We start from the raw sequence: 14,601 nt of genomic DNA, 5'->3' as shown, positions 1-14,601 counted from the left end.
AATGGTTAATAGTATACTACCTCTTTACCAATAAGTATACATTTCATGCTCATTATCATTGTTGTTTATTATCATTAGAAAATAATAGATCTTTTTCATCCCCTAATGTAAAATATGATGATTTGAACTTTCGATTTGGTTAATTTTTCAAAATTTTCTTTAAGAAAACAAATAATTTACTGTCACAAATCACAGGCAGAATTTAGAAAATGAGATTTCCCCCCCTTTTCTAACAAAATGCTCCACTGTCAAAATTTTAATGGCAGTGATCCAAAATCAAATTCTTAATATTCAAAATTCCAAACAGAAATTTTGACAAAATTTAATTTGATAAAACATGAATAAAATAAAGGAGCTAGCTTGAAACTTGCAAAGTGATATATTGGGCATGGCAAAATCATTGGCCGTGATCATATATCATCTATCTGGTAAACTAAAAGAGCAGGTTCTCATCTCACCACAGTCCACCTCAAAAATTCTTTGCTTCCATGGCTGCTCTTGCTTCCTCATCTTCCCTCTTCTCTTCTAAGCCCTCCATCCATCTTCCATCTTCCCTTTCTCCTTCTTTTCCTCCTCTCTCACTCTCTCCAATCTCTCACCCTTCTCCTCTTTCATCTTCTCTCTCCATTTCCCATTCGTTTCTCTCTTACCCTTCCTCTTTTAGACCCTCCAATGTCTGCTCCTTCAGTGTCAGGGCTAACTCTCTTGACAAGAAGGTCTTGATCGTCAACACAAACAGTGGTGGACATGCAGTCATTGGCTTCTATTTTGCTAAACAGCTTCTGGGTTCTGGCCATGAGGTCACAATTCTCACTGTCGGTGAAGAGAGTTCTGATAAGATGAAGAAACCCCCATTCAACAGATTCTCGGTTAGTGGTTAAAAGCTTCTCCTTTTGAAGGAGTTTTGTTCTGATATGGGGAACTCAAAATGAGTGGTGGTTAATTATCCCTTATCTGTGTGTTTTCTTTTGGGATGTTGTTTAGGAAATTGTGAGTGGTGGAGGCAAGACAGTATGGGGAGATCCAGCAGAAATTGGGAAGGTTGTGGCAGGAGCATCATTTGATGTGGTATTAGATAACAATGGCAAGGACATAGATACTGTGAGGTTTGTCACTTCATCATTTGCTGCTAAATCTGAATTTCTACTACTTTTTCTCATGCTTTCTGGTGGATTTTTTTTTTAAATTATATTTTTACAGTTCAGAATTTGATAGGTTTCTTGTTTTGTTGATATTGTTATGAAATCGATAAACAGAGAATGTAGAAAACGTAAAATAATAGAGAATCGACACACATTTTTACATGATTCACTAACAGTATGTTAATTACGACCACGAGAACAATTTTATTAGAGAAATGTTACAAAATATAAAATAGTAACACCTCTAAAGTTGGAGAGTTTATATAGCGTACTTTTTTAAATCCTAAGATTATAATCTAAACCGTAAATAATTAAATATGCAAAATATGAATTCAACTTAGGTTTCAAGGCATTCTGACATATATTAATCCACCTTTTAAGCATGACAATAAACATAAGTTTGCTTTTAAAAACAAAATCTCTTTGTGTATGGGGGATGGAATTCATATGCCTGAAAAACCAAATCATGAAGATTACGTTTTTTTTCCAGAGATTTCGATAAGTAAGGAGAGTTAAGCCTTAAATCAACTAGAATCATGCTAAAATTCTATCTAAGCTGCCATTTGACCTATATTTTGACATAGGCCTGTTATTGATTGGGCAAAGAGATGGTGTTAAGCAGTTTCTATTTATCAGCAGTGCTGGAATTTATAAGCCAACTGATGAGCCTCCCCATGTTGAAGGGGTAAACGTTACAGTTTCAATGTGATTCTATCACCATACATAATAAATAGATTTAGATTTAGATACATTTTCTCAGCCAAAAAGGCAGACACTTACAGAATGCTAATAATTCTAAACCATTACTATGACAGGATCCTGTTAAAGTCAATGCTGGTCATGTTGGCGTTGAAAAATATATTGCAGAGGTTTTCGGCAGCTGGGCTATCTTCCGTCCACAGTACATGATTGGATCTGGCAACAACAAAGATTGTGAAGAATGGTTCTTTGACCGTAAGAGAACATCGCTTTACAAACCTATAAAGTATTTAGACATTTCTAACTTTGATTAATGAGCTCATGGACTTGATAAATCCGCAATGCAGGAATCGTCCAGAATAGACGAGTTCCAATTCCAGGCTCCGGTATGCAGCTAACAAACATTGCACATGTCCGAGACTTGTCTTCTATGTTGACACTGGCTGTAGAGAAACCAGATGAAGCACACTCTAACATATTCAACTGTGTAAGCGATCGCGCCGTGACTCTTGATGGAATGGCCAAGCTATGTGCTCAAGCAGCAGGCTGCCTGGTTGACATTGTGCATTTTGATCCAAAAGCAGTTGGGGTTGATGCAAAGAAAGCTTTTCCTTTTAGGAATATGGTAAGTAAAATGGAATAGTTTCTTTGGGGTTTTGGGGTAAACATAGAAGATTCAGAATTTTGAGATGAGTGAAGATAAAAGTATACTCTAAAAAGAGTTTATTGTCAACTCTAAGACATTCGTACCTTTTGTTTTCTACAGCATTTCCATGCGGAGCCAAGGGCAGCCCAGGATATTTTAGGGTGGAAAAGTACCACAAATCTTCCTGAAGATTTGAAGGAGCGATTTGAAGAGTATGTGAAGATTGGTAGAGACAAAAAGCCTATAAAGTTTGAGTTAGATGATAAGATACTTGAGTCCCTAAAAGTTCCAGTAGCTGCTTGACCATTCTTCGGATAATTGTGCAGAACAATACTGTCCATATTACAGTACTTTAGCATATGTATTCTCATTTATTATTCTTCTACCAACTTACCCAAATGAAGTGATTCAAAGGTGAAGTTTTGTTGCCACATTTCTTATTTTTGCATTTACAGGAGAAACTAAAGAAAGTAGTACATCCCTTGCATATTCCCTGGCTCTCCTTCACTCTGCCAAACAAATGTGGAAGATGTACCAATTCTGATTCATTTCTAGTAAAATATATCCATCTTTTTTTCCAGAATTATAAAACGCGTATACAATATACAATGTGCAACACAGGAACAGCTGCAAAGAGATATATAGTTAAGCACTACAGAATTTATTTGGGATACAAATGTAGGTTAACCAAAAAGATAGTTTTAATTACACGAGTAATATAAAAACATATATTACATGATTAAAATGGCTTCACATATTAGTGACACTCCTTGCCATTCATGATCAAGGACCTCCAGTTTTGTGGTTCCCGCAACTCCGCAAGTTGAAAGCAATAAGCATCATGAATCTGCTTCTAATTCTCCACCAGGTGGCCTTTAGCATTTATAAAAGTTGTATAAGAGAAAAGCTGAAATTCTCCAAGAAACAATCATCCAACAGTATTATCTGGGAGGCCTCTCCAAAGCAGTCCAACCAAACTTTCCTTTGCGAAAATCTGATAAGATGCGGAAAGCTGCTTGATGACTGTCCCCGTTGAACAGTTGGAGTGCTAACTTTTGAATAAATCTGTCACCATCAATTTACTAGGAATTATTTATTGTTAGACTGCAAATATGTACTCGTTTTTCATACAGATAGAGTATTGAGTCGAAAATTCCATCCACAGGCAAAAGAAAGAACTTAAACTTAACCCAAGGTTGAGACAAGGTGGAAGGAGAGTAAAGAGAGGTAGAGATTTTCTTATCTAGTAATCAGGATCCTTCAAGCGTAAAATAATAATAATAATACTAATCTAGAAATGAAAAATTATTGACCAACATATGATAACGTACATGTGACCACATTGACCGCTTGCATCAACTTTGTATCGCTTTTGAAGTGATTCTATACCTGAAGATTTGCAAAAGCTAGTGTCACACATCAACAGTTATAAACAGACCGTTGTAGCAGGTAAAAGTGAACATCCTGAAACGTGACAGTTTTCCATCAAGCAATGAGTCAACTCAGTGAACATAAATGATTTGACTACCACGCAATAGTGCAGGAAATATTTCAGTCCCACCAAGAGAGATACTTGTACTCTTTAAATTTTCATGAGATCAAAATATTTGCATGGTACCTACTGACGGAAGCTTGGTAAGAATCTGTACAAGGATGGCAGCAACATCAGCAGCATTGTAGGACCTCTCTCCAATGTCATCGCAGATAGCAAGCTTTATTGCAGCTGTCTGGTCACTAATCCGCATTGGTATAATACCAGGAGAATCAAGCAACTCAAGATCTTTGCCAAAACGGACCCACCTTTTACAAGAGAATGGCAATAAGGAGACGGTTTAATCAAAGAACTCACTGAATCCTACTCGGAAGAAAATTCCATGCCATCTCTCAAAAAGCAATGAAAATGGCTTTACAACGGATCATCTCCCTCATTCCCAGCTTTTACATCTTAGTCAATATTATTGAGATAAACAAAAATAAAATTAAAAAAATTGGGGGTATCATACTTCAATTCTCTGGTGACACCTGGTCTTGGAGCTGCTGGACACATTCGTCGTTTCAGCAAGCGGTTGATCAGAGACGATTTTCCAACATTAGGATATCCAACTATTCCAGCACGAACCTATACAATAATCACTAAGGTTGGTTAGGGCACGTCCTGAAAATACTTCTGACCTACTATTAACTTTTTTTTTTTTTTAATGAAATAAAACTTTTAATTGATATAATAAAAAAATGCTAATTTTCAAAATAAAATGTCACATGAAACAAGAAACAAGTACAAGATAATTAAACACCTAGATTGAGAAAATAGAAGCGCTCCAATTCAGACAAATATCTTCAATAGAAAAATTAGCAAATAATTTAGAAAATAAAAGCGCTCTAATTCTGATTTACTATTAACTATTAAGGATAAACCCAATACAGCCCCATAATTTTCACTTATTGCTAAAGCACAGAAAAATATTAAATAGCGGCCACATGGTGCCTTAAGCAGTTATCCAAATAATCTTCTTCAATGATTCACTCAGGCTCAAGGCTAAATGTCTTTTGATGCTTCTATACGTCTGTTTATATTAAAATAGAACAAAAATCATTTATGATGTGCAGATGATTTGGCATAGAAAGAATTCTAGACATAAAAACCTTAAAAACAAGCTTAAGCATTAGAATTTAGTGAACTCATGTAACTAACCGCGCGAGGAAGTAGTCCTTTTGCTCTACGTTTGACATTGACATCTGCCGCTAATGTCTTGGCCAACCGCCCTAGCTTCATTGTGCCCTACAGTTGCCACATGAGAACATTATCGACTATTACAATGTCAAACTCCAAATGTTCAGAAAGAAAATCGCTTGTTTAGATACCATTCCAAGTTGCCCATTCGAAAATACTACTTTTATTCCCTGTCTCGTAAAATAAGCTGCCCAAGCATTCCGATCTGCTGAAGATATCATATCTTCTCTATTCAATACCAATATTCTTCTCCTATTACCAAGCCATGCATCCATCTAATCATGAAAATGATGAATAAATTATAAATAAAAGAAAAGATTATGGTCAGATAATCTTTGAGTGATGAAATAAAAAGCACTTCAGCCTTTAGTAAAAATATCAGTGTAGCATACACTAAAATGCAACGAGTTAAAGCAACTCTAATAGTTGTTGAACTATATCTACAATTTTGTTAAATTTCACTGCAGTCCCTGTTATCGTGCTAATTGTGTGTATCTTTACCCCTTTTCCTTATTACTTTGTTGTATATATCTTCTAAGCAGTTCACACATTGTTATACATTGCTTTAAATGCATTCTTTTACTCTCAGACAATGTGTGCGGAGAGCTTTTTCTCTTTTTCATAACAACTCATTTCTTTGTCTTCTCTTTATAGTACACACGTACTAGAGCTTCAGGTATTCTAGAAGCTTCAAACAAAGTGTCTTCCTCCAGCATAGTGTTCCATCTAGCACCTCTTCCTTCGATTGCCACCGAAAAGCTCTAAAAGCACGACTATAGTAATAATACAGAGAAGCCCTCCCTCTCTTTCAAGCTCTTTATCAAATCTCCCTCCCGCAGCACCTCTTGTTCAACGCGCTGCTATCCTAATTGCACTTTAACTTTACCATTCCCAACGAACAACCCTCTTTGATCCGCACAAAAACTGTTGAAAAATGCTGTTTTAGCCTTAAGGGCATTTTTGTCTTTTACTTGATGTCTACAGTTTTAGGGTTTCTGACGTGTGGCTATTTATATTTGTGGTTGGATATTGTGTAAGATGTATCAAAATTAATAAAAATTCTCTATCGTGGTTTTTTCTCCCTGACCTAGGGTTTTCCACGTAAATTCAGTTTTCTTTCTTCTACCCTTTATTTTTCAATATGGTACAAAGCAAGCTGATGAAACCTTAGCTGGCATAGAAGAAATTCAATCATCAACCTTAGGTGATGAGACTCCGGCGGAAAATTCACATAATGCTGAAATTAGGGTTGTTATCAATCATTACCTTCGGTCCCTTCTTGGCCCAATGCAGATTCATCCACAGACGTTTGGAGCAAAAGTAGCTGCCCAGCCTTGGTTTGTCCTCCGCCGTGCCCTAGCCAGTCGGCTTCTCGTTCGCGCAGCACCAACCAGTGCCAAGAATTCCAGTCGGCCCCATCCCTTCGATCGTGCAGCAATATCAACTTGGACAGTCGATCAGGCGGTCTCCTTCTCACCCGATCATTCAAGCTTCGCCGATCGGGGTTTTGACAGCCGATCAGCCGGTCGTTCAAGCCCCGCCGGCGCTGGGATCAGCCGCCAACTCTATAGCAATTCCCGGCGGCTTCCAGGTTTCAGCGCTGCCTCCTTCAACCTACCCAGCCACGTATCTGCCTGGTTCATCAAGCCAACCGCTGGTTCAACCGATCCAATCTTTTGTCCAGCTGGTTCATGCTTCTTCCATGCCTGCCAAAACATCTTTTTCAGGGGCCTATGGGGAGAAGCATCCCATGCCTACTCTGTTTCAAGTCGAGTCAGTGGGTTATGGCGGGACCATTGGATTTCAACAACAGTTGGCTAATTTGCAGCAACAGATTTCCGCACTCGGGGCAGCCTTAAGATCCACGGCAAGTCATCCAACTGATTCCCATTCAGATTTGTATTCTGGCCTTCTGTTATGTTCGGAAACCCCGGTAGCTACTTACCCTATTTTACCTATTACGAATATTATGTCTTGTTCTGTGGGAAACTCTGCAGCGATAACCATCGGAGAAAAACTTAATGGCCAGAATTATTTCTCTTTATCTCAATCTGTTAGAATGATCCTTGAAGGACGGCATAAGTTTGGGTATCTGACTGGGAGATACCAAGACCGAACCCTGGGGACCCTCAGGAGCGTATATGGAAGGGGGAGAATTCCCTCCTCCGCTCAATTCTGATAAACAACATAGAACCTCAAATTGGAAAGCCTCTGCTCAGGATATTTGGGAAGCTGTCCAGAAACTGTCTTCGAAAAGACAGAGCGCTTTACGACTTTATATATTGCAGAAACAAGTACATGAGTGCAAGCAAGGGATCATGGATGTAATGTCCTGTTTCAATAAACTGTCACTATTATGGCAAGAAATGGACCTGTGTCGTGAAGTTGTCTGGAATTGCCTAGTTGACAAAGTCCCAGTATTCGAAGATTGAGGAAGTTGATCGTGCCTATGATTTCCTGGCTGGCTTGAACTTGAGATTTGACACTGTCCGGAGCCGGATTTTGGGACAAAGACCGAAGTCGTCCCTAATGGAGGTGTGCTCGAAGTCAGATTAGAAGAGGATAGAACAAGTGCTATGAATGGTACAGTTGCTTCTAATATGGACTTTGTTGCGTTTGGGGTCAAGTCCTCTGGATCCGAGAGTGCCAAGTAGAATGGAAAATCTCCTCCAGTCTGTGAGCACTGGAAGAAACCGTGGCACACAAAATACCAATGCTAGAAATTACACGGTTGTCCACCAAATGGCAAGCGGCGCCCTCCGAATGACAAGTCTAAATCCAGTCGAGCCCTCGTTAGGTGAAAGTTGTTGATGGTGCTCCTCAATGCCAACTAGTTCTGTTGATCCAGGTACAATTGGGATCGGAAATATTGTTCAATCAGATACTCCTCAGCCCTTTAGTTTCTTTATTGAGGGGGATGAATCGTGGATTCTTGACTCGAGAGCAACTGATCATTTAACTGGATCATCTGATCAATTCATCTCCTATTATCCAAGCGTTGGAAATGAGAGAATACGAATCGCAGATGGGTCCTTTGCTCCTGTTGCTTGGAAATGTCACTTGTCTTTAATTCAGGGGCTGGTTTTATAGAATGTTTTGCATGTATCGAAGATCTCTTACAATTTGCTATCAATAAGTAAAATAACCTGAGATTTGAACTGCAAAGTTGTTTTCTCACTAGATGATATTTTGTTTCTCACTAGATGATGTTTTGTTTCAGGACCTGAGCTCGGGGAGGACGATTGACACTGCCCGACATGATAGGGAGCTCTATTTCCTTTTTGATGATGCTTCTTCTAGGAGTTTGTCTAGGACTAGCTTGTTATCTCCTCTTACTGTTTATGAGACTAACTATTTATTATGGCACTTTCGTCTTGGACATCCAAGCTTTCAATATATGAAATACTTGTTTCCCCATTTAGTTTGTAATGTGAATGTGTCTTCTTTATCTTGTAATGTTTGTATTCGTGCAAAGCAGCCCAGGGTCTCTTTTACTTCTCAACCTTATAAACCTTCCAACCTTTCCATTTGATACATAGTGATGTTTGGGGTCCATCTAATGTCACGACTGTGTTCGGTAAACGGTTCACCTTTATTGACGATCACACCCGTCTTACATGGGTGTTTCTCCTTACTGACAAATCTGAAGTGACGACGATGTTCCAACAATTCTACACTATCGTTCGAAACTCAGTTCAAAACTAAAATCGCCATTCTTCGAAGTGACAATGGATGAGAGTTTGTTAATCAGTCCCTTCGTGAGTTTTTGACTTCGAAGGGCATCGTCCATCAGAATTCCTGTGCTTATACCTCTCAGCAAAATGGGGTGGCTAAGTGGAAAACCACCACCTCATTGAAGTAGCCCGATCTCTCTTGATCCCTGCGTCCTTACTTTCGTATCTATGGGGGGATGCTATACTTAGTGCAGCTCATCTCATCAATCGAATGCCCTCCCGTATGCTTAAATTCCAAATACTCCTCGAGTGTTTTAAAGAGTCATTTTCGTCACTCGTCTTTTCCCGAATGTTCCCCTTAAGCTGTTTGGATGTACCGTCTTTGTTCATAGTCATGGTCCTCACCAGAGTAAGTTTGTTCCTCGGGCCCAAAAGTGTGTGTTTGTTGGGTATCCCATTCATCAACGGAGCTACAAGTGTTTTCAGCCTTCCTCTCGGAAGTACTTTGTCACCATGGATGCTACTTTTCTTGAAGACAAACCCTTTTTTCCCGTTAGTCCTCTTCAGGGGGAGACCGCTAATGAAGAGGCTAACACATCCACCTATTCTGTTCCTATAGATCTTTTTCTTGAGCCTATCCCTAAAACAAATGACCCTGTCCTTCCTACGAAACAGGTGCCCTGGATAACCTACTACAGAAAGAATCTTAGAAAGGAAATAGTTCCCCTTGTTGCTCCACCGGAAGTTGTCCAAGAGTCAGAACCGGAACCAGCTCAAGGTACCTCTGTTCCTGATGGTAATGAGTGTGTTGGGGGTGATGTGGTTGAAGGTGATGTAATGGACTCTGACGAAGTCAAGATTGGTGATGATAATGAGTTATTAGGTGATATACAGGAAACTGAAAACGTGCAACAGTCTAGTCAGATAAACAGGTTGAAGAAACTGGTGAGTATGATGCTACCCTTGATTTGCCAATTGCCTCACGAAAAGGAACTAGGTCCTGTACCAAACATTCTATGAAAAGCTTCTTATCCTACAGTAATTTATCTTCGAGATTTAAGGCCTTTACTACCAACCTGGATACTGTGATGATACCAGGCGATGTGCATAAGGCCATGGAAGTTCCTGAATGGCGAGCCGCGATTATGGAGGAAATGCATGCACTTGAGACAAATAGAACTTGAGATCTGATCGTTCTTCCTAAAGGCCATAAAACCGTGGGTGCAAGTGGGTGTTCACTGTCAAATACAAATCTGATGGGACTGTCGATAGATACAAGGCCAGGCTGGTTACAAAAAGGTTTACTCAGACATATGGGGTGGATTACTCAGAAATCTACTCTCTAGTGGCAAAACTTAACACGATTTGAGTTCTTCTCTCAGTTGCTGTTAACAAAGACTGGCCCTTACATCAGCTGGATGTAAAAAATGCTTTTCTGAATGGTAAGTTAGAAGAAGAGGTCTATATGAGCCCCCCCCAGGTTTTGATGCACGGTTTGATAATCGAGTTTGCAAATTAAAGAAATCTCTATGTGGCCTAAAGTAGTCTCCTAGAGCTTGGTTCGAGAGATTCACTACTTTCGTTAAGTCTCAGGGATTTGTTCAGGGGCATTCTAATCATACCTTGTTCACTAAGAGATCGACATCAGGGAAGGTGGTTGTTCTGATTGTCTATGTTGATGATATCATCTTGTCAGGCGACGATTCAGTTGAGATTGACAGGTTGAAACAGAGGATGGCAGATGAGTTTGAGAACAAAGATCTTGGCAACTTGAGATATTTTCTTGGGATGGAAGTAGCAAGATCAAAAGAAGAGATCTCCGTTTCTCAGAGGAAGTACACTCTGAACTTGTTGAAAGAAACAAGAATGACTGGGTGCAAAACCTGTAGACACGCCCGTGGAAGTTAATAGCAATCTGGTAGAGTCTGTCAAAGATGTCCCCATAAACAAAGAAAGGTATCAACGTCTTGTGGGGAAATTGATTTATCTTTCGCATACAAGACTTAATATATCATATGCAAGCTCCTTATGAGAGACACATGGAGGCTGTTACATGGATTCTGAGATATTTGAAGTCTACTCCTAGAAAAGGCTTAGTGTTCAAGAAGCATGACAAAAGATGCATTGAGGCCTACACAGACTCAGACTGGGCAGGTTCTGTTACAGATAGAAAGTCCACTTCGGGATACTGTACGTTTGTGTGGGGAAATTTGGTTACCTGGCGGAGTAAGAAGCAAGGTGTCGTTGCTAGAAGTAGCGCTGAAGCTGAATATAGAGCTATGAGCCTAGGAATTTGTGAAGAAATTTGATTGAAAAAGGTTTTGACGGATCTTCATCATGAAAGCCATGGTCCCATGAAACTTTACTACGATAATAAGGCTACCATTAATATCGCCAACAATCCTGTCCAACACGATAGAACCAAACATGTGGAGATTGACCGGCACTTCATCAAAGAGAAACTAGCAAAATTTGTATTCCCTATGTTCCGTCGAGTCAACAAATTGTTGATGTTCTCACTAAATGATTACCAAGACAGATTTTCAACACCTGTGTTAGCAAGTTGGGTCTTATTGATATCTACGCCCCAATTTGAGGGGGAGTGTTGAAAAATGTTGTTTTAGCCCTAAGAGCATTTTTGTCTTTTACTTGGTGTCTACAATTTTAGGGTTTCTAACGTGTGGTTATTTATATCTGTGGTTGGGTACTGTGTAAGATGTATCAAAATTAATAAAAATTCTCTATCATGGTTTTTTCTCCCTGACCTAGGGTTTTCCACGTAAATTCGGTTTTCTTTCTTCTACCCTTTATTTTTCAATAAAAACCACAGCCATTATCTACTAAACTACCCAGGCCCCCTCCCCCACACCCACCAATTTTCCTTTTCCTAACCTCACTCAGACCTTAGCCCAAAAACTTACAGCCTTCAGATTTTTCGTTACTTCTATGACAATATAGTGAGGGTAGTAATAGTTATGAATGTATACTAATCCAATTAAGAACTGAGAACAGTCATGTCCAATCTCCTAAACACTTCAATAATATAAACACATTAAAAAGAAATGGTGAATCAAGAGTATAATGAATGGAATGAACAAAATAAGAACTTGGATGCAAAACCTGTGGGTGACTTGTAGACAAGGGTATTCTAGCATCTCGAACTTCTATCACAACATCCATCAGCTTTAGTTGATGCTTCAGCTCTTTTTCTGTTTTTGCTATATGGCCAGGATACCACTACCGAGTTGCCAGCAAAAAATGTATATGTTCTTTAGCATATGCATCAACAAACTTGCCTTATTTTCTATACCAGAAAGAATTTTAGCATACCTGAACAGGACGCAATGTATTTGTCCAGTAATAAAGATCAGCTTCAAAATCAACCCAATCTCCCTCAAGTAGGTCGCTGTTAGATGTACCTTTGGGGCTCAAATCTCCAAAGAAATTTGATGTTTTTCCACCTACAATCTAAAACATTGTGCAATTTCACAACTTGGTTCAATTACTACTAAAAATAAGTTCTCTAAAAAAACAAGAACAATTGTGTAAGGCGTAAGCAGTATAAGAGAATGAAACTAAAGAAAAAGATAGCACCCAAAATTTATGGAATGAATTGAAAAATGAGAAGGCGATTTGAATGTGTGTTACCTGAATTGTGGGGTGCGACGAAGAAAGAGAAGTTGAAGGCGAGAGAGACGATGGGGATGGTCCGCTTCGGCAGTAAAAAAGGTGGGGCGAGATTGCAGGAGCGGTGGGGAGGCAGAGCCCTGAGAGCTGAATATGAAGAAGACTCATTGCTTGCAGTTGCAGTGAGTGTCAATGCTTAACCATACGAAGACCATTCGAGTATTTTAGAACAAATTAGTTGTACAAGCGCAGATAAGGTATGAAAGTTACAAGCTCGACTATATCTCAACTAGCAGTAGCTCAATGCAATTTTGATATAGATTAACTCCTTAGCCTCATCACTAAACAATTTCACTTATTTTCTCAATTTTTTCCTCGATTCGTTGTACAAACAAGGCAAAGAGGGAGTTTTTGGTAAAATAATATTTCTTCGCTAATAAGTTTTTAAGTTTTTAAAATTCATATATCCTATGCATCATAATCCAGACTGAATGCCTCCCGTCAGGCAGGAGCCTTTATAAAAGGAATTTTGCTAAAGTTAAAACTTCATTTAATAGAAGATACAATTGAAAATTCGATTCGACGGAAATAGAATGAGAGAAATTTTACTTAATACAACCTTGATCAGAGAGGACAACTCCACTGGCATTAACGGCAGTCGCAATGTCGACACGCTCAGCTATCAACAAATAAGCGCGGTCTCCGACCACCGACTTCAATTTACAAGCGGCTTCGTAGAGTTTACCGCCACCGCCTTCGCCGCTATTGAGCACCACGATACCAACCCACTTGGACACCGCCCTGTCGATCAAATCCAAAGCATCACCACCGCTCAAAACCTCTGCTGCATCTAATTGGGGCACCACACAGGGCACTTTAATCTCCAGGCGCTTGAACCCACTTGGGAAAAGAGTTCTAGGCTGTGGCTTTTCTGGGGTTTTAGGAATCGATTCGCTGGATTGAAATGGGTTCTGTGAAACTGAGTTTATGGGAAAACGGTGGTGCCGACGAAGGGAGGTCTTAAGAAGAGGAGTGTGAATTTGGAAGAAAGGAGTTAGATTTGAGGAAGAGAGGAGAGGAATGAATGAGGAAGACGGGAATGGTGGTGGAGGACTCTCATTTCCATGGGAATTGGAATGTGAAGCTTTCAGCTTGAGCTTTTGCGTATTAGCAAAACTTGATACCTTCAAACCAAAAAGAATATCATCTTATCCTTTTTCAAGTGGCAAAGCTACGCGCCCATTGAACACAAAAGATTACATTGTATTGTATGTATGGATGTTCTCCTATTTTTAATTAATTTTTATTTTATTTCGATACTGTCTTTTCATTTAATTTTGTTTAATAAAAGCTCCGTTATGTTGGGTTGCATGCCTTAAAACTCGCAGTTTGTAATTTTAAACATTTTCTATTATCAATAAAGATGTTATTGACATTTATTCAATAAAACTGTGATTAAACATGTAAATTGCACTTGTAAAGACTAAATCTAATAAACTAAAAATCTATGGTTATTATATGAATACTTGAACTTTATGTAGCAACATAAAGATGGATCAAGTTCGAGTAAATAGCCAAAACAGTCTATAATATATGAATAAGGTTGGGTGTTTTATTCTGGTAATACTATTGGATGCGACCCACTCTGTAGTTGTTATAATTTGTTGTAAAGTGCTATAAACGAAGTGATCCTGATTCATTCATGTAGTGACATGAGGAGCGAGGGCGTCCTATGCAATGAGTTTGCATAAGATCGGACCAAGAAATAAGTCACTCTTACTTTATAACGTTGTTTACTGTTTAAGACTGATTGTCGATGACCTAGGTAACTCAACCTTAATCCTGAGATAATTATGAACTCCTGTTTATTCGGGATTATTCTTAGATTTGCGTAGGTAAGGGTTGGCTCAATAGCGTCGGCTCAATAAGCCTCTTATTTCAGAGGTAAGGTAGATAGTTGGGGACATAGAGTGCAAGACAGAATTCACACCTACCCAATTTAGGGATACTAGAAAGGTTGTTCTTTTAAATACTGAAGTCAGGTCTTGAACAAAGGGCCACATCCTCTCATTGGTCCAAAAG

The 14,601-nt window shown here is 39.1% G+C and overlaps 2 protein-coding genes across 6 annotated transcripts; one reads left to right on the top strand and one right to left on the bottom strand.

Moving 5' to 3' along the window:
• The first annotated feature begins 375 nt into the window (after positions 1 to 375).
• Positions 376 to 2,918, top strand: LOC120077731 (chloroplast stem-loop binding protein of 41 kDa a, chloroplastic-like). Its single transcript, XM_039031702.1, is given in 7 exon segments — positions 376 to 869; positions 985 to 1,106; positions 1,727 to 1,747; positions 1,749 to 1,827; positions 1,958 to 2,096; positions 2,189 to 2,466; positions 2,608 to 2,918. Coding segments are annotated over 7 exon segments (1,203 nt in total). The 5' UTR covers positions 376 to 488; the 3' UTR covers positions 2,791 to 2,918.
• A 180-nt stretch (positions 2,919 to 3,098) lies between these two features.
• Positions 3,099 to 13,754, bottom strand: LOC120077732 (DAR GTPase 3, chloroplastic). Of its 5 annotated transcripts, none has more exons than XM_039031704.1 (10): positions 13,139 to 13,751; positions 12,541 to 12,714; positions 12,223 to 12,360; positions 12,013 to 12,129; positions 5,350 to 5,493; positions 5,180 to 5,266; positions 4,491 to 4,606; positions 4,106 to 4,287; positions 3,819 to 3,876; positions 3,099 to 3,552 (listed from the first exon to the last, which is right to left on the bottom strand). In XM_039031704.1, the coding sequence occupies exons 2-10, from the start codon at positions 12,685 to 12,687 to the stop codon at positions 3,429 to 3,431; spliced, it is 1,113 nt and encodes a 370-aa protein (XP_038887632.1). In that variant the 5' UTR covers positions 12,688 to 12,714; positions 13,139 to 13,751; the 3' UTR covers positions 3,099 to 3,428. The 5 variants fall into 5 exon arrangements, 4 of the variants coding, with proteins under 4 accessions (XP_038887632.1, XP_038887631.1, XP_038887634.1 ...); XM_039031703.1 differs by having other exon boundaries at positions 3,113 to 3,552; positions 12,541 to 12,666; positions 13,139 to 13,753; XR_005481831.1 differs by having other exon boundaries at positions 3,462 to 3,552; positions 4,110 to 4,287; positions 12,541 to 12,666; positions 13,139 to 13,754.
• Between the last annotated feature and the right edge of the window lie 847 nt (positions 13,755 to 14,601).

Source organism: Benincasa hispida, chromosome 5 (assembly GCF_009727055.1).
Source record: "Benincasa hispida cultivar B227 chromosome 5, ASM972705v1, whole genome shotgun sequence".
In the NCBI taxonomy this organism is placed as follows: domain Eukaryota; kingdom Viridiplantae; phylum Streptophyta; class Magnoliopsida; order Cucurbitales; family Cucurbitaceae; genus Benincasa; species Benincasa hispida.
This window is presented reverse-complemented; position numbering and strand designations above follow the sequence as displayed.

What these genes read in the sequence shown, in the direction of transcription:
- LOC120077732 (XM_039031703.1), bottom strand. Translation starts at nt 13,168, where the DNA reads ATGCCAGTGGAGTTGTCCTCTCTGATCAAG. An exon ending in CGAATGGGCAACTTGGAATG is followed by an intron (nt 5,267 to 5,349) that starts GTATCTAAACAA and finishes TGGCAACTGTAG; the next exon opens with GGCACAATGAAGCTAGGGCG. An exon ending in AGCGGTCAATGTGGTCACAT is followed by an intron (nt 3,553 to 3,818) that starts GTACGTTATCAT and finishes TGATGGTGACAG; the next exon opens with ATTTATTCAAAAGTTAGCAC.